This window comes from Palaemon carinicauda, chromosome 29 (assembly GCF_036898095.1).
Source record: "Palaemon carinicauda isolate YSFRI2023 chromosome 29, ASM3689809v2, whole genome shotgun sequence".
Lineage (NCBI taxonomy): Eukaryota > Metazoa > Arthropoda > Malacostraca > Decapoda > Palaemonidae > Palaemon > Palaemon carinicauda.
Genome location: NC_090753.1, coordinates 78074771 through 78094063, shown reverse-complemented (window position 1 = coordinate 78094063; position 19293 = coordinate 78074771). Strand labels below are relative to the sequence as shown.

Genomic DNA, 19293 nt, shown 5'->3' with positions numbered 1-19293 from the left:
ATGACTTAATCAAGAAACTGTGGCATCAAACACAATGTTAAGATACCATGCTGCAGTAAAGAGACAAAAATGTAGATGGTTATCTTTTTTAAATGAGTGGTTTAAAAACTCAATAGATTATGGCTACACTCAGCCCAAAACATTAACAAGATGCAAATATATTATGCAAATCATCACTGCCCAATACACAATACATCTAAAAGCTTCCTATACAGAGGACATATTACAAAAAGCTGACAGTCACCTTAAAACTGCATGCTTTAGCAACTGACATCGGACCAAGTAAACGCACAGGGTGGAGTGCATCAAAATGTAAGTACTGTATGCTAATTTGGGGCCACTCTCCTACTTGAGCTAGAAATATTTGTGCACCAAACATCATACTTTTCTAGTGTTGAATTTCAAACTTATCCCTAATCAAATATACCACAAAACAAAATCAGGCAGTTCTACCATAAAATTTAAGTTTGCAGTATATTTTATCTTGGTTAATCCTCATTACTGGTGCATTTGCAAAGCAATTCAACCTAAATCCTCAGTAAAGGTTAAGGAATTCTGTGGTGGAACTACAATATATAATGACTCAGTGACAATGCTAATTATACTAAAAGTGAACAATGATGGAAGTAGAGAGATTTATAATACTTCCAAGATCATCTTGAGAGCCTGAACATTAGTGCAGTGACTACATTACACTAATTAAGGGACTCTTTTTGTAACTACATAACTATGCTTCAAAATATCATACTGTATTGTACTAATATATTCAGTATTTCATTCATTAACGAATTCTAGATATGATGCATAACAATGTGCTGTATATAAAGACTGGTAACTTCTAACTTAATCTATTAAAAAAATATTACAGTATAACAGAAGTTAATGCTTATGCAGAGAGAGAGAGAGAGAGAGAGAGAGAGAGAGAGAGAGAGAGAGAGAGAGAGAGAGAGAGAGAGAGAGAGTGTGTGTGTGTGCGTGTGTGTGTGCGCGAGCACTTTTAATGAACTATTCACCCAAATATACACACCACACACCAGTTATCAATCAGTATTGGAACTACCTATAATGAGAATAAATTACATATACCAGCTATGCAAAACACTGATTTCTTACAATTCTACTCCCATATCAGGCTGGGAGGAACTTAGAGAGTAGAGGTCCCCTTTTTGTTTTGTTTCATTTGTTAATGTCGGCTACCCCCCAAAATTGGGGGAAGTGCCTTGGTATATGTATGTATGTATATCACAATTAGAAATACAACTGCTACTCACAAAGAAAGAAAATTAATCTCTATCGTAAGTCGTTAGTTTTTGCAACTTGAAATAATTCTTTTCAAATACTTTTCGAAAAAGACATTAAAACTCAATCCAGAACAAACCTTTGATAGCAAGACTGTTATGTTTTCATGTATAACTGTATGTAAAGTCGGAAATAGGGGAAAGTAGGTAGGAAGAAACTTTAAATGTGGTGCTCAACATGAAGCTAATAAACAAGACTTCTTGAAGATGACACCTATGCACTTGAAGTGTGTGAGTAACCCCTCACAAATCTAAACATGGCAGTTCTTAAAATTTCTTCAGAAAAGCATTAAGAAATCTATCATAGCAATTGCTATATGAAGTATGAAACATGGGTACCCTAGCAGTGGAAATCAAAGAACTACTGATTCTAGGACTAGGCTAAACAGATAACCACTCCGACCATGAAAGAAATGAAAATTTCACCAGCCAAATGAATAATTCCTTTCAGGTGAAATACCATGATCTGAATCCATCAATCTTCTAGTAAAATGCTATAACCTACTGAACAACAAAAATATTAAGGCAAGACTAGACAAGCTTGTTTGACATCAAGTAACAAGACATCTTTCCACGACATGATATACTTGATAACAATCTACTGTACTGTAAACTTGACCACACACGTGAATATAAAAAAAATAGCCAAAAATATCTGTTTCATATTACAATATTCACTTCCTATGCATTCGCAAATACGATGGCAAATCATTAAAATAAGAAGGATGTACACAGTCCTTACTGAGCACCATACGACGAGCAAACTGTACAGTCAAGAAAAATGGCAAACAAATTCTATGCAAACGTAAACTACCTGTACATTTGGAAACATAGTGACAATAACTTCAGCTAAAACACCTGAGGAATAAATCTAATTTAGCTAGGAAATAATCCTAAAAAAAGGGGGATCTAAATATATTGCTAGCTACAAAAATGCTATGCAATACATCTGATGATGATATCAAAACCTGTACGCTGGTAAGCAAGAGTAAGCATACGCTATACAGTAAATATTTTTACAATATCTTTAAATTACGACATTCGAAAATACTTTAAAAAACGTAAAAGATTATTAAAAAGTATATAAATAGTATGGGCTATATTTTCTACATACCACTAAACACTGACCTAACCTTGAAGTGGGGACAACCATTAAAAAATAATAAGAGTTAAAAAGGTCTTTAAAATTGTGCACTATGTAGTGTTAAAAGTATTGAAAGAAAAGTCCACCTCACAAAGGATGAGAAATGAATTACAAAATGCTAAAGAAAAATCTTAAGCACAGTCTTAGGACTTCTAATCTATAAGTAATACCAAACTGAATTCACTCCCTTTCTGACAAGTTTTATTACATGAAATTGCACTAATCTAATTCCTTTACTCATTTACTATTATGTTTTGATGTAACACTGGAAGACAACACTAGTGTATTTGTTTTTTTTAGTAAATGACAACACTTACATGCAAGAAGAACACATACAAAATATGTTTAGATGGTGGTTATATTTCTCCAAAGGGGAAAAATCCAAAAAATATAAAGAAACATGAGTGCATCGTGCACTTTAGAGAAATCTATGGCTCATTATTGAAAGAACAAATTTGCCAAAAGATTATACAATTTGAGCAATTAATTAAGTGTGGACTCAAACTCGAGCAAAACAATGACATAAGTAGGTTAATTAAATAACTGCTGTCACAGTACTGTACTAAAAATGAAGATCTTTGAACCTGATAACTACCAAAAGTGCCACCATTTAGGCAAACAAGGACAAAAATAATTCAAGATAATGAAAGAAATGTACGAGAAGTTCAATTTTAACGTTTTAAAGTACACCAGTCTTTATGAAGTTATCAATAAAGTAATGCATACACAATTGATTTATTTGATTTTATTTATAGTTCCTTTATGAAATTAATCTTGATGAATGAAAATAAAATGCAACTGAGGTCCTGAAAGATTAATCTAAAAAAAAATGAGAGTGCATTCAAAAAGAGTAAATGACCTGTCGACCTTTATTGCTCACAGTATTGAATGAATTATTTTGTTTGTCTTAATTCATTTCCCAGGTGCCCGACGTAGCTGAGAACACCAAATAAAATACCATATTACGTACTATGTCCTTGAGACCATCCTTTATTTTTTTTTTAGTTATACAGTATCAATATTTTGAAAACTCATAGTTATTAATTTATATTTCATTAGTTCCTTGAACTCTTTTACTCCCTCCTATGAAATACATTAACCCTTTTACCCCCAAAGGACGTACTGGTACGTTTCACAAAAGCCATACCTTTACCCCCATGGACGTACCGGTACGTCCTTGCAAAAAAATGCTATAATTTTTTTCTTTTCATATTTTTGATTATTTGTTGAGAAAATTCAGGCATTTTCAAAGAGAATGAGACCAACCTGACCTCTCTATGACAATAATTAAGGCTGTTAGAGAGCATTTCAAGAAAAATATACTGCAAAATGTGCTGGGAAAAAAATAACCCCTTGGGGGTTAAGGCTTGGACATTTCCAAATAGCCTGGGGGTAAAAGGGTTTAACTGCATCAACCATGAGGAATAACCCTTTTCGCCCTCTTCACATTTACTCGATACAGTACAGTACAAGACCATCTTCCGTTCAAACACAACTTGACAGGCAAAAGCAATGGTTTTTTTAAATAGTGTTCATAGAATCATGATCATTTTGCATCCCTACAAAACAAATAAATTCACTACTCTACATATAAAAAAAAAAGAATCAATGAAAATAATTTCGCCTTACTGAACTAAATTTTCCCCTAAATACAATGGTTAAAAACAAAAAAACTCAAACAAAACACATTTTAATAAGTATGAAATATATACCTACTGACCTTAACCTAAACTATGCTTGTCATCTAATAATACTGATCATAATATCAATAATAATAATACAGTATTAATAATAATAAAAGTGAGTACAAGACACTTCATAGAAAAAGAGGTGTATAAAAAGTGCGTGTGTTAAGTTGAAGAAAAAAAAAAAAGCAAATCAATGAGCGTAATGGGTATCCACCCTTTAGAATATGTAACTTAAGTTTAAATACAGTACCAATATGCAAATTAAAGTCAGAGGTGCCTCATGAAAGTGATTAAGCTTCTGGTGATACCTTTAAAATCAACACAACTGAAGCTTATGTGTATCAAAGTGAGTAAATCTAAGCTTGAATTATCATACTTATCAGTGAGTTTAATTACTTATAACTTATATCTGGAGGCCAATCCATCAGGCAAACAGTATATGAATGACAGGTCTTGCAGACATACAAATGACAAAAGCACAACCTTTGACAGTATTAAAACCATACAACGATTTGATTTTTAGCAAGGACTTGCCACATTTACCAACAAATGTTTATACGATTTAAAATTAATGACACCATGACACTGTAAAATTTACTATCCTAACCACACAAATAAGAATAGCCATTTCATACACAGAAAATAGCTGTAAACTAAAAAAAACTATGGTTAGTACTATGCAAAAAAAAAATGTTACATATGAAAAGATACACATCTTAAAAGTTGGTTGAAATGTGGCAAAAACATTTTTTTCATAAAATCACCTAATTCTATACCCACGTGGTGTTCATGTCGCTTCTTGCTTGATGCTGGTTAAATGTAGACGTCTACACTTAAACTAAACATTTCCCGTTTTCTTTCCTTGTAATTGTCCCTCCTCTCTAGTGTAGTAGTTGGATCATATCGTAGTGAATGGCAACACTACCGCATCCCTTTGTCTTCAAGTTTCAAAGTTGAAACTAGTACAACATAACATTGACATCACCAGTTAGTGGGGAAGCCAAATTTGTATAGAAATAAGTAATTTAATTCTAAAAACTCTGTTTACTTCTATGAGCATCCCCTGGTTCATCAAAACATCCTATCTCTTTTCCTCAGTGCTTCCATGAATATTGAGGGAGTTCTTGAAAAATTAAGTCAGAACTGTAATTCTGCATCAAATACTGACCTCATCCCACTGACACCTTAGGTACTAGGAAGAACCTGTTGTAAAAGACCGAGGATCAATTTAATACCTACTCTATCACATTCCTCTCTAGAAGTTTTGTAATCTCTAATTTCACAAGATGAGCTTTAGTTAAATTGATTAGCTAAGTAGGAAATGGAAGGGGTTCCTACGACAAGGGAGGATTTGCAGTCATAAGAATTTGAAACCATTCCTACGACTGATGGCTTGTGCTGATGGGTTCTCTAGGGAAGGAACGTCATTGTGCTCTTCAAGAAGATCACCGAGTCCTGTTTGCACTGTGGATGGGTCATCTCCTAGAGCAAAATCTGATGACCTACCCCATGAATAAACTCCCCAAGAGTGTTAGGAAAAAGAATTTTGAAAAGTAGCCACCAAAAGACAAGAAGAAAAAGATGGCCTTCGAGTAAATAGCCTCAAATCATCACTTTGTGTTGTGGAGGCAACCTGAAATACCACATAACCAATCTTACCTTGATCTAAAAAGGGCCCCCATATAGGGGGAGAAAGTAAACTAAGATTTTGAGCAAGATACTGCCCTAATCATAGAGGAACACAATTGCTCTGCACATTTAACAATAAACTTTACTGGCAATACATCAGTTTCCGGACATCCATCCAAAAATATTATCTAAACAAAAAATATGATCTAAAATAAGATTAAAATCCACATGGTCTATAAAGATCTCATAAATCAAAGTAACTCCTATTATAGATTCTGCAAAAGAAAATACTCCTCCATATTCAATTTCTAAGAGTACTTATTTCTTTAATTATCAAACCTTTTGTTCACATTAAAAATCTTATTGAGAGAAGTGGCTTATTCAAGAGCAACAAAGTTAGGCATTTGATCAGTTCTGGAAAGCAGAACTTGTATGCATACTTTCCCCTTAGGTATAAATTTATTCACTCTGTCCAGGAAAAAACAAATCTGGAATATAGTATATATTACTGTATGTAATTTTTAAAGCACCAACTTTCAACACGTAATAAATTAAGAACAATTGGCATTTACCAGAGATATTCTACTCAGGTACTCTTCATTAAATTTTCTTAAATACTGATGAGATACCTCACTCAATTAAGCCTCTTCCTCTCCTTCCTCCTGACCTTTATGTTCATATTTGGTAGAATCTTCCAAACTGGAATAATCAAGTTTTCTTGTTTGTGTACTACCCTCTGCACCTGCACAAGTCAAGGGACCCATTTTGGCAGTTGAGAGGTTAGCATCCTCATTAACGCCTCTACGGAGAATTCGAGACAAGCTAGTGGCCAAGCCTACGTGAGGCTGATCCTTATTGCCACTAGTAACATGATGCAACAATTTCTCAGCTCTAACCAAAGTTTTTAATGATTTTATAAAGTGAAAATCTCATTCCACAGGAACCATTGGATATGGCCCATTGTTAATAATAGTAAACGAAGGTTGTAAATGAGTGCTTCCTTCAGTGAGAGGAAAGAATATTTGGATCCAAACTGCCTACCCAGTCTTCTTTCTCGGAATCCAGAAGGAATATATATAAAACCTAATCATGGATAAAGATTTTGCAATAGAAAAGCCTGAAGTAATTGAGAGAACAAGACTCGAAAAGAGGCAATCGACTCTAATGTGCTGTGTACCAACAGAACCCATACTAACGGATACAACAGAACTTCTGCACACAACTTAAAAGTATTATCCCAGGATAAAAATCACAGTTGGTTAGGCTAGGATCACAGCCTTTGACAGATGGCTCGTTGACCTTCTTAATTGCAAACAAAATCAGTGAAAAGTTTATGTAGCTCATTAATGCCAATCCCTGTAAGTTTGGTAATAGCTAGTGGGGGATATATACTATCAACAACTAGCCTAGTTTTCTCAGAATTTTCCCATGAATTAAAAGGAAATCTTCTTTACGACTTTAAATTTCTTACATGAAGAGCTACTAACTGAAGATAATCATTCATATGTGGAACAGAGAGAGGGAATTACACTCTTCACAATGATTATTTAAATCTTACATAGAGAATGAAAATCATTATCACCTATCAATACATCCTTAGAATAACCCTTACAAGATGACATAGGGAAGCCAGAAGAAGACATCCCCTTGAATTAAGTAAATAATACTGTAACATATTTCTATAAATTTTCCTTGAAAAAAAATCCACAATCTGGAGCCAGGGGAACAAGCGTTCAACCACCTAGAGTGACGAGAGAACTGAAATATAAAAGGGATATGATTTACTCCTGCAGTAGTGTTGCCATACACCATATACAATCCCAATACTCAACTATAGGGGTAGGGCAATTACAATGAAAGAAAACAGGTACCTTTAGTTTAAGGGTAGACATCAACATTCAACCAGTTTCGAGAAAGTAGCAATATGAAAGCCAGGGGAGATTCAGAGAAAAAACTTGTATCATATATGGCTGTAATCTGCTTTGAATCAAAAAAATACAAAAATAATGTATGTCTACTTCAGGCAATTTCATCCACTTAGAAAAAGGATTCTTTGAATGACGTCATCAGGATTAGCCTCCATTCAATGTACATGCCAATACACTCACCTCTTTTCCATCCTCTGTGTCTTGGTCTTCCTGGAACTTCACCATAGATACTCTCGACTCGTTCGGGTCGTTCGGATCCCAGCTGTCGTCGTCCTCGTGAGGCCATTCATTGACTGTGGGGCCGATGTCGGTCAGATTATCGGTGCTCAGGTCACCAGTGCGGTACAGCCTGCCCTCGCTACCAGCCATACCACATCCGTACTCTATAACGAGGGACGACCCACGCTGACTTCACTGACCACAGACAAACACACACCTGGCTGACTGACAACACTCAGACACGACTAACAGACCTCAGGCACGTGGCAGACACTCCAGGATGAACGTCTCAAAAAGGCTACACACACAGAGTCGCACCTACAAGCTCATCATTGCTAAGCCTACAATAAACTTACCATCTGATCACATGTAACAGATTGTGATGGTAAATTTAAAGCAGTGAGCAGCTATTTGTATGAAACCACTTCCACAGGTTAAGCTTCACAAACTTATGAATGACAAAGTGCAGAATTCAGCAGTTAAAACATAATGCTTAACTCCTGAGAAGGAAAACAACAGCATAAGAACTTGGTCAATGAAGTAGTCAAGTCAACCGAGACAGTTATAATAGTAAACAATAAATACGGAGCATTTACAATTGTAAAGCATAATCGTTGTGAGACTTCCAAATTTAACTAAGTGAATGGAATGAGTTATGTTTACAACTAGTTAAATCTATAGTTGAAATAAATGATAGAATATGCTTTACCCAAGAACTATGTACATATATACTTACCCATCCTTTACCATATTATGGCCCTTATTAAAAACTGTTGCAAATCCTTGATAAAATGTACTGTAAACCTTATCTGATATGAGAAAAAGAGAGATGATCAACACAATGTGTAATGAGGGGAATCATCTGTTTGTATTAAAAATTCAAATACTGTGCTGTAATAAGTATGTTACCCCCATATCACTATTTAGTACATTACCATAACACGAATAACTAAAAGTCCTCCAAAATCCTCTATGAACATTAAAATGTGCCACAAATATGATCGTTTCATGAACTATACTACAATAATAAGAGAAACTGGCCAAATTATAATTAAGACGAAATTCCTTCTAAGAAGGAAAATGTTAGAATCTTTCAAGAATGAGTACAGTATACTCTTGGAAATATTGTATTTGATTACAGGCAATCCACTAGCTTCTATTTCCGGTGGGCTTTATCTAAATCTATATAGGGCTACTTAATCATACATATTGTCAAGTGTCAATTTCTAAACCATGAATTATGCAAACTCAATTTCCTTACAAGATTTAATTTACACTTGAATATATATTAAATTCAAGCACACAAGGACGCTCTATAATTAATAAAATCGACAATAAATAAAATTTTCCTCTACAATGATATACAGTGCTGTATCCTATTCTCTAAGTTGAGCAGGGAAATCTTGTTTTTTTCAATGTGTGAACTAGTAAATAAAATCTGAATAACAAATAACATACTGTACGGTAAATGTTGAGAAGGCACTGTTTAAATTTTCCTTTTTAATTTTTTTTCATGACAGCAAAAGTCAGGCACTTTAAGTTTTATAAAGCAATAATTTTAAACAAGAAAATTTCCAGTATGATTTGAGAAAATTTATGCATCACGAAGCAATGTCCCTGATGAAGACCATTTACTTTCTGAAAGCTTCAGCAAACCATCTTATTTTTGTATACCAACAGAAGTATGCACAAAATCCATATACATGACTGACAAGTGAAAGAAGAACAGCCGATAATGATTGCCCTATTGTACAGTACCAAGCGGTCACTGGTATAAGTCTAAAGGTTTCAGTATTACGTCATGGCAACCTATTGGTCATCAGGGCGTATAATTCTGTGCGTAATAATTCACTCGTAGAAAACAATTTCCCAAAGGTGGCAATAAAGAATGCCATCAATTACCGTCAACTTTTAGTTTCAAAGATCAAGTACTTATGCAAACTGCTGTTTAATTAATTTATAAGTTACTGTTACCTATATATTTGCATAACTGTTTTCTGTGTATCATACTACAATAAATATGAAACTTGACAGTATTGCCCTGTAGGTTGACAGGACCCCATGATGAAACCCTCAGATTCTTTGGTTGTCTTTAAAACCATATCGTCACTATCCAGTTACTATTTCTTATATGAAGAGGCAAGGAGATGAACTCCATAAGCAACATTTTCCTAATTTATTTTGTAAATCAATAACCATTACAAGAAAAACATGCCTAATGACAAATTACTATAGTTTATATGTGTATCATGCTTTCCTATATCATAAACAGTTCTTACTGAATCAGATACATAAAAACCAAGATTTGTCCAGAAATAATTTCTCTGGAAAAGAAGTTAAAGGTCCTTTTGCACAGGTAAAGGCAAATGACAGGAGCAAAACCAGAATAAAATGTCAATAAACTATGTAAAAGATCAAAACAACGCAGCTGGTTAAAAACTCAAAAAGAGTGGTGAGCCTGGATGCTGTAAAAGCAATAAGATCAATTTCCAAGAAACCAAAGGATTGAGAATCAGTTTTATGGCTGCAAAAAACATACCACTGCCAATGAAGTGGAAAATTAATTACAGTGCAGAAATTAAAATGGCAAATAATATAACATCAAATCTTCAGATTCTAGTGAAAACACAGCATCCACATGTTATATTATATCAAAAGAAAAAACTCTCCAAAAGATTCCTAATTCAAGGGCTTAATTTGCATAAAAACAATTTACAGTAAATACTACCCACAAATAGGAAAATATTCTGAAGATTGCTGTCTACAATTAGACATGAGAAATACACTTCTAAGAGAGATTCTGATGAATGTGTAAATTAACGTGTTGACATTTATATATTGGTCTGAGGTAAGAGGGAAAATCCTTGTTACTTGCATTACTGGTACCAGAGAAAAGATTCAAATGTAGCCAGTACTGAAATCTTGATCATAACCCATGAATGACATTTAACAGAATGTGTGTATTTCAGCTTGCCATCAACAATGTGTAAGTTAAGGAAATAAACTCTGCCATATTTGTGGAGAATAAACTTGGAGAGCTACAATTCTCACATGTTTGCAAATGATCCTTCTAGTTATTGAAAACTTTTCAAATGTATTGTAATGACCTGTGTATAAAATAGTCCTCTTTCATATGTCTAGTTGTAAACAAGACACAAGACAGTTAAAATGAGAAGAGCACGTCTATGCTAATTGCCTAGACAATGATTTAGCTCAGAACCTAATCAAGAAATGATCAGACAACAAAAATTGTGGTCAGCAGTCAAAATGATAAATAATCATTTAAAATGTAGTTACATCAACATTAGAGATGAGAAAGGAAGGGCTAAAAAAGGTTGGCAAAAAAACAGACTAACAAAGATTTCCCAAAACTTACCTGATTATAATCCCTACCATGAAATATGTTTAAAACTAAAACAAATGAACAATTAACAGCAGGAACATCCGATATAACCTAGAAATATATTAGGTTGTTAATACCACACTACCGTTTAAAGAACAAAACTTTTAAACTGTCTTAGGTGCCAATTTTGTACTTTAAATTTGAATTGAAATCAAGCAACAACTGGCTTATTTGTACTGTATTACCTTACTAAATGGGACAACTGACGACAGGCAAAAGCTTTGAAACAAAATTACTTATAAAAGAACAAAGTTTCAACTACTGTACTGAACACTACCATCAAATATGTCATACTGTAATGTGAATCTTTGTGTAAGTAGAGAGAGAAAGGTTCTACCAACATTTAATCAAAGAACATAACTACCATGATAAGCATTTCTCTCCGTCAATATGAAAAATACCACCTTTACGAGACAATATATGTAAACATCCACTACTATATAAATGTTTTCTTTACCTTTTTGTAACTAAAAACTACTTTCCCAGGATAATATTTAGGCAGCACTGTAAGGGGACTTACAAAATACTAAACTAATGATGCGTAAATTCAGTTTCTCTATGTCGATGATTAAATTAGAAAATAAAATCTTTGTGCCGATATCATAAAAGATTTTCGTATGGCGTATCATAAAGCAAACAAAAATTAAGTTGCCTAATCCTTAGAACCAGAATTTATTAGCTTTTTGATAATTCACTAGAATGAAGTTCAATGAAAAAGTTGAAAATTTTATGTAATTTTCAAGAAACTTTTCCATTTCAGATGGCCTTCGCTATCTTTTTATAAGAGCCTTTACAAACTTTGCTATGGAAATAAAACTACCAATGCAGACTGTTTCCAAAACTAATACCACAACCCTAACAATACACCTAGTAGACCTATCATACCACTAATGCATTTGTCAATAATAAATACAGTATAAAGAGCATTAAACACTGACTGACTAAAGCTTTGATATAATTAGCTAACCTTACTTTCAACCATTCTTTTGTGAAATCAAAGCATACAAGGTATGTCTAAGAATACAGCAAATATGTTTAATTTCTAAGAACTTCATTAACTGACATATAAAAGGTTTGAGAGATTGGTATTAGACCAATATTAATACAACAGTTCGGTCAATGTCCTAAAATACAGTAAGGATGAATCCTAAAGTCGTATCATTCTAATGAGAAAATCAAAAGATACAGTGGAACAATGAAAGACGAATGACAGCACAGCCTATATGGAGGACAGTCTTATTAAACTAGGAAAACTGCCTTACAAAGGATTGTAAATAATGAAAACTGCATAACTGCACTTTAACCAGAAGCAAGTTTTATTGAACACTTCTCTAAAACCCTCAAACTCAATGTAATTTATTCAATTTCAGAAAAAAAACATTGAGCATCAAATGAAAAAACATGACCAATTAAAACAATGGTTAAATTTTAAATTTTCAGGTCATCAAAACAAATTCTTTGATGAACCTGGCAAAACCAAAAAGAAATTGTAATTTTGCAATTGATGTTGGAAAGAAAATCTAGGAGCATATCTCTAAAATTATCTCCTAGCTGTTGGAGGTATAGGAAGATAGAGTGGTAGTACAAAAATAAGTACCAGTCCAGTTTTGCGTACTGGGTGATATTTGTTCACACCATGAAATCTGTGAAGAAAAACTCAATGGACATCAAATACTACACAAGACACATTACTAGCTATAGAAAATGAGACAGCCCTAGAAGAAACAATAAGCCAGCATTAAGATAGAGAATAAAGACTTCATAATTCACTGGATCAAACTATGCATCCTTGCTAGGTTTCCATAAAGATCCAATGAGTTTGGAAAGTCGGAAATTTCTTAATCTCAAGGTAGGTTGAGCCCATGGTATATAAAGACCCAAAAAAGAGAATTGTACTTATTGCAATGATAATAAAATGATGATAAAATACAAAGATGTCATCATCAATAGGGAGTTTCACCTTAATATGGATACTGGACTGATAACCCTCGTAGTCAGACATCTTGAAAATCATTCATTTAAATAATGATATGTTTCTTACAAATGAAGAGTAAGTGCTAGTTATAAGAGACATCAGCAGCCTAATTTGGATACTGTCATAATAACCTTCGCAGTTCAGCAACAATAGGACCTTCCAAACTGAAAAGCCAGGGTACATGAACAAAAATAATGACAGTAATATTTTTTTCTTTTTTAAGTTTTGTTCCTACAAGGTAATATAATTTATCATCCTTAGCTATCAGATGGCATTATGTAAAGTCAATAAAACTACTTCACTAACTTATAAACTATCCTTTAATTTATGTTTCCCCGCTAGTTATCTACCCTACTGCCAACTTAATAATAAACACACTCCAGCAATCCAAAGGAAACCTAAGACACTATATGATGTTTCAAAACATACTGATAGGATTATTCAAACTCTCCGTTAATACATCAAATTAAAATGTTCCTGGATAATTGCATTACCATATGTGCAGAGATTTTCATACCATATAAATAGTACATCTTCACAAGTGTAAGATCTCATTTTAATATCATGAAAACGAAATGATGTTTCAAATTTATTTCCTCCATTCCTTTGGGTTGTGTAGCTCTTGATATCATCTGGCCTTTTAAGGAAGAGTTTATCCCCTTACAGCATAGGGACTAAATAAGGGCCTAAAGACTGGTCAATGTCTGGGAAGCTGATATCAGCTAAACTAAACTAACATCTAGTCAAAAAGCAATTTGAGGGTGAAAAATAAATCTTTAAAAAAGACTACACAACAGATAATTCCCACATTCATTATAATGCATCACACTACTTTTACCAGAAGTAATAAAAAACCTAAATCAATAATATTTGCAATTACAGAAACTCAATTCCCTCAAAAATAACACAATAACACAAGCCTTGATACTGTCGTTTGAAGGTAAAGAATCTTAGCACTAAAAAGCAATAAGTTTCGAAACTACATCAACTACAAATACGACAAATCAAAGTTTGGAGAACTGAAAAAGATGATCAAATTATAATGTTTTGTACTATATTGTGAATAGTAAAGTTCACGCTTGTTGTGCCAATCGAGAACAATGTGGAGACTTACAAAACAAACATTTACACAATAATTTATAAGTTACCAATATAAATATGTTCATCTATACATATGTACTGTACAAGTGTTTGATTGTGCATGTTAAACTGAAAAATGTTAAAAAGAAGAAATAGCCAATAATCAGTTATGTGAAGCAAGTTTTAGAAAAGTTGTTTATGTATAAATTTAGTGCAGACAATTTTTTCTTAACTTCAATGCATACCACATGAGTAAATATATTCTTTACGAATCATGATGGTTTTACAGTAAGTCGATCAGAAAGTGCAACCACCAGACATTCATACACTAACGGTTGGATAATTTTACGCACATTAACTGGAAGAGTATAATTTCCCCTACATAATATGGAGCAAGTGTCAGGCTATATATATAAATTACAGTATATTTTTTCAGGTCACAACCAGATCTCCCTGTCCCTCAGGCAGAGGGAGTAGTCATACCTTGGTGAGAGGGGAGCGAGTGTGCGTGTGTGTGTGCATAACTATCTAAATGTGTAGCCGTCATTTTTGACAGGTTGTGTACAATAGTTTACGAAAGACAGTTTTGCATTCATGAGTGCTGTGTTAAACAACACAAGTAGCACACATATATTGAATAAGAAGCTCTGTGCAGCTACAGTACAATTCTCTTATTTGGTACAGAAAATATATGGACTAAAGATTACTGAATTAACAATTACCATACAGGAATGTTTTACTTAAATACTTTACAATAAAGTTTTAGCATAAAAAGAATCTATGCACTGCAAAACTAAACAATTGCCCCTTGATTAGGAATGCAAAATACTGATAATCTGTAGATAAGGTGCACATGTAATTGTACATTAAACTAATAAAAGCGTTCTGGCATTCAACATAACTTTCATTCCTTCCTGTAAAATTTATATTTCATTTCTCCTAATTTGCTCTCTCCCTTCACCACACACACTCCTTTCTCTTCCATTTATTCTCACATCAAACATGATCCTTTCCCTCCTTTTAAATATTTTTAAATATTTTTTGTTTTGTTCCTTGTTGTTGTCGGCTACCCCCCAAATTTGGGGGAAGTGCCTTTGGTATATGGATGGATATGTAAACCTTTTTTTATTTCAACCTCAACATCTTGTTCTTTCTAACCCAGAAAGAGCCATCATCTAAACCCATGATTTAAATTATCCTTTCATTTAATCATTGCCGTATATCTTGCATTTAACAAAATTGTCGGATCAAATTTCCTAGACCACATAAGGACGCTATTCGAACCAACACTCACTCACTCACTCACTCACTCACTCACTCACTCACTCACTCACTCACTCTCTCTCTCTCTCTCTCTCTCTCACTCACTCTCTCTCTCTCTCTCTCTCTCTCTCTCTCTCTCTCTCTCTCTCTCTCTCTCTCTAACCAAAAATTGAGCAATTTTTTTTGACAATATTTTTCTATCTTACTGTGCTTCTAAGTTTCAAAGGAGAGGGTCTGCACTTATATAAATAAACAATTAGAGTAGTCAAGAGGAAAGGGAGGAATTGAAGGTAAAACAACAGAATAAGGATGGTCAAAGGTATAAGGGATACTGCATCTGCCACTTAACTTGAATTATGAAGCTAAAAAACTAATCAAAGAAACCAGTAAAAATCGAGAATATATACAGAAATTATCTTTGACATAAGATAAGTTAACGGTTCCCAGTCTACAATATTAAGAGAAAGCTCAGCTTTTTGTTATAACATAGGAATCTAAAGTAAGTACACATCTTTCTGTAAGAATGGCCCAAAGTTTCAAATTCCCAGATACCATTCGTGGTACTATAATTACCACTTCTAAATATGGGTGAAAAATTACAAGAAAAAAATGTAGGACAAAGATGAGAAACTTGCAATTCAGTGCCAGGTAAGGAGAACAAGTTTAAAAACTGATTTAAAGTACAGTAACTTTTGGTTAACACTGCAATACAAATTACAGAACACAAAACCAGAATTCCAGTCTGAATATAGATATAAATAGTTACTATAGTCCATTTCTTTTAGCGATGCATATTTGCACCGACTCGCAGCGGTGCCCTTTTAGCTCGGAAAAGTTTCCGGATCGCTGATTGGTTCAACAAGAAAATTCTAACCAATCAGCGATCAGGAAACTTTTCCGAGCTAAAAGGGCACCGCTGCGAGTCGGTGCAAATCTGCCTCGATAAAAGAAATGGACTATAGGTACTTAATCAACAGTAAAAAAAATTAACCTACTTATTTCTATAAAAAATATAAGGATCACTGTGAAGACATCGTGAAGACTATCTCTAATAACTGAAGCTAGTTTCTTAGCAATAAGTCCAAATCTGTTATTTCCTCTCCGCAAAACAGAAAAGAACATTGATATGCGAAAGCTGTTAATTAAACTACAATACAACCATATAAGGCATGTTACCATCAATGACTTTTATACAAGAATTAATAAAAAAAAAATTCTATAAACTTAACCATATTTGTAAGATATTCTAGTAAAGAAATCTCTTCTTCCCTAAATAATGCTACAAGATCACACCAATGCTTCTACACAACTTTTCTAAATTACTATTCTACCCACCTCTACAAGATAAGATTATTATCCATAAATTCACATGGTACCCAGCACCAATATTTCTAATTAGTAATTACTGTATGCTCAATCTCTACCTTCAAAAAGAAAAAAGAAAAACTTATCTCACATGGAAAACCTAAACATATTTTTAACCAACGGAAAGATGATTAAAGTAACGAAGAATACAGAAAGAAGATAGTTTTGTATAAGTAAAAAAAAGATTAGAGATTATTTTTAGCGTAATACAGTATAGCAACTTACATATATACATATATATATCCTCCCTTTAAAAAAGTGGCAAATACAACCAAGTATAGAGAATGAACAAAGTAATTTACATAGAAAGGAAAGGAAAGGAAAAGTAAAACTAAGGAGGTCGAGGTCACAAACGTGAGTAGGAACCAAGCACGTCTTCGTCATATCCACGAAAGGGGAGGGGGAAGATTTAAGTGAGGAGTGCGAGATCTTTTAAGACTATGTGGAAAGAGACTGAATATAATAAAACGCAGTCGTTACAGTTAAAAATAATGCAGTTTTTGGTGTAGGTGTATTGGAAGGACAAAATGTATGTACATATGTATACATATATAGTGTCCAGTATATTCTTTGATGATAAAGCCAACTGCATGTGAGGCCATAGGAAATGAACAAGGAAAAAAAATTCAATATCATTAAATAAAGAAATGCAAATATCTCTCAAAATATGCTCATTTTCATACAAGAAATGCATTTTAAAAGCAACCATGAGCATTTAATCAAAATACTGTATCCCTTCTGCAGCGGAAAAATATATAAGCTTTAGAAAATATCTACCCATGGCTCAAAAATTGCTATCAATGACACAAGCTGTGCTGGATAAGTGGTCAACTCACAATTGACTGAGGCCAAAAATCTAAATATAAACAATACTAAGCATGGAATAAACAATATCGACATTGTACAATAGACAATACAGTTCGAATAAAGTTATCATCAAAAGAGATAGTGCTAATCAGCATGACATCTGCCAAGTGATTCATCACACATGCTTCCAAGGTATATGAAAAATCCTCTCCAAGTCAAGGGGATTAGCATTATGTCTAAGGAAACAATTTCCACCATCCACCACAGCCTTCCACTCATACCGAATGAATACAACAATTACAGAGAGGATATACAGACAGCTGGAGGCAGGCTGTACACAACACTGGCTGCAAAAACATATAAAGAACAAAAACACAGGTGCTCTGGCAAACCACCTGTATTAAATCCTCCTACAGCTCCCTGTAAGTTATTCAGTCTTCCATAAAAATGGAAGTGACACACCCTCGTGTACAAGGAGCTGGAAGAAGCAATAATACAGGCTGTATACACAACACTGCCAAGATGAAATCTTGAGTTCTTTAAATCAGAATAAACTCTCTGTGAAAGTGTTACGCTGAGGACAGAATCCAGAGTGCTCTTCTCAGTGAATTTATTCTCGATGTATCAAACCTGAAAATTTCATCTTGGACCGGGAAGCACCTGCCTTATAAACTTTCAATTAATCAATAAAAGTTGTACAATGTCATATTCTAGAGGCCTCAAAAATAGGATATACAATATATAAAGTGATCTAATTATGCTAATATCACTCTGTATATCCTTTGAACAATTGATTATTAAAAAACTATATAAAATTCTACATTGTTTTTTTTTAATAACATCTCTATTGAGAAAAAAAACTAGGCTATATCCATTTCAGTAACTGCACGGGGTCCTGGATACATCATTTAAGTATGCACTTCCTCAAGCAAATCAAGTCAGGGGAACAGTTGGATATTAGTTGACAGACGAGAATATTAGTAGCATGCAAAGGAGGCATTACGAGTAGTTCTAAAACATGCGAATAAAATTACTGTGATTTAACATTAAACTAATGCCATACATGTGTCCTACGGTATGATTCTAAGAGGGACATCATATAATTCTATGGGTAGGAACTTCAGTTAAAAAGTGTTAAAAACAAAAGCTACGTATTGCGAGATATTCTCTGCAATGCCATTAACTCCGTATTGCGAGATATTCTCTGCAATGCCATTAACTCGCTTTGCGAGAAGTTATTGTGGGGGGGTGAGGAGACATCACATTCGGTTACTGATAACATCAATGCATTTATTAGTCGGTTTAGTCGGTAATATTGACTAAGCAGTTGTTCCTAGTTCTGGGGGATTTAAAGTGTTGTCTGTCATTGTCTTGGTGATGTGAAGAACAAATGTCGTGCTCCATGAAACAACAAAATCGTTTCCAATAACTCTAGCCAGCTTCAAAAGTATTGTTTGTGGAACATAGAGTACCATCATTGGAAATAAAAATCAT

The 19293-nt window shown here is 33.8% G+C and overlaps 1 protein-coding gene across 10 annotated transcripts in view; it reads right to left on the bottom strand.

Moving 5' to 3' along the window:
* Positions 1-19293, bottom strand: part of LOC137622280 (protein lap4-like) — a 191473-nt gene that overhangs the window by 161433 nt on the left and 10747 nt on the right. For 9 of the 10 annotated variants that reach the window (XM_068352827.1, XM_068352834.1, XM_068352835.1 and 6 more), the window contains exon 8: positions 7868-8070. In XM_068352827.1, the coding sequence (XP_068208928.1) occupies positions 7868-8070 (203 nt within the window). The remainder of the gene's footprint in view (positions 1-7867; positions 8071-19293) is intronic. The other variant, XM_068352832.1, reaches the window with a different exon arrangement.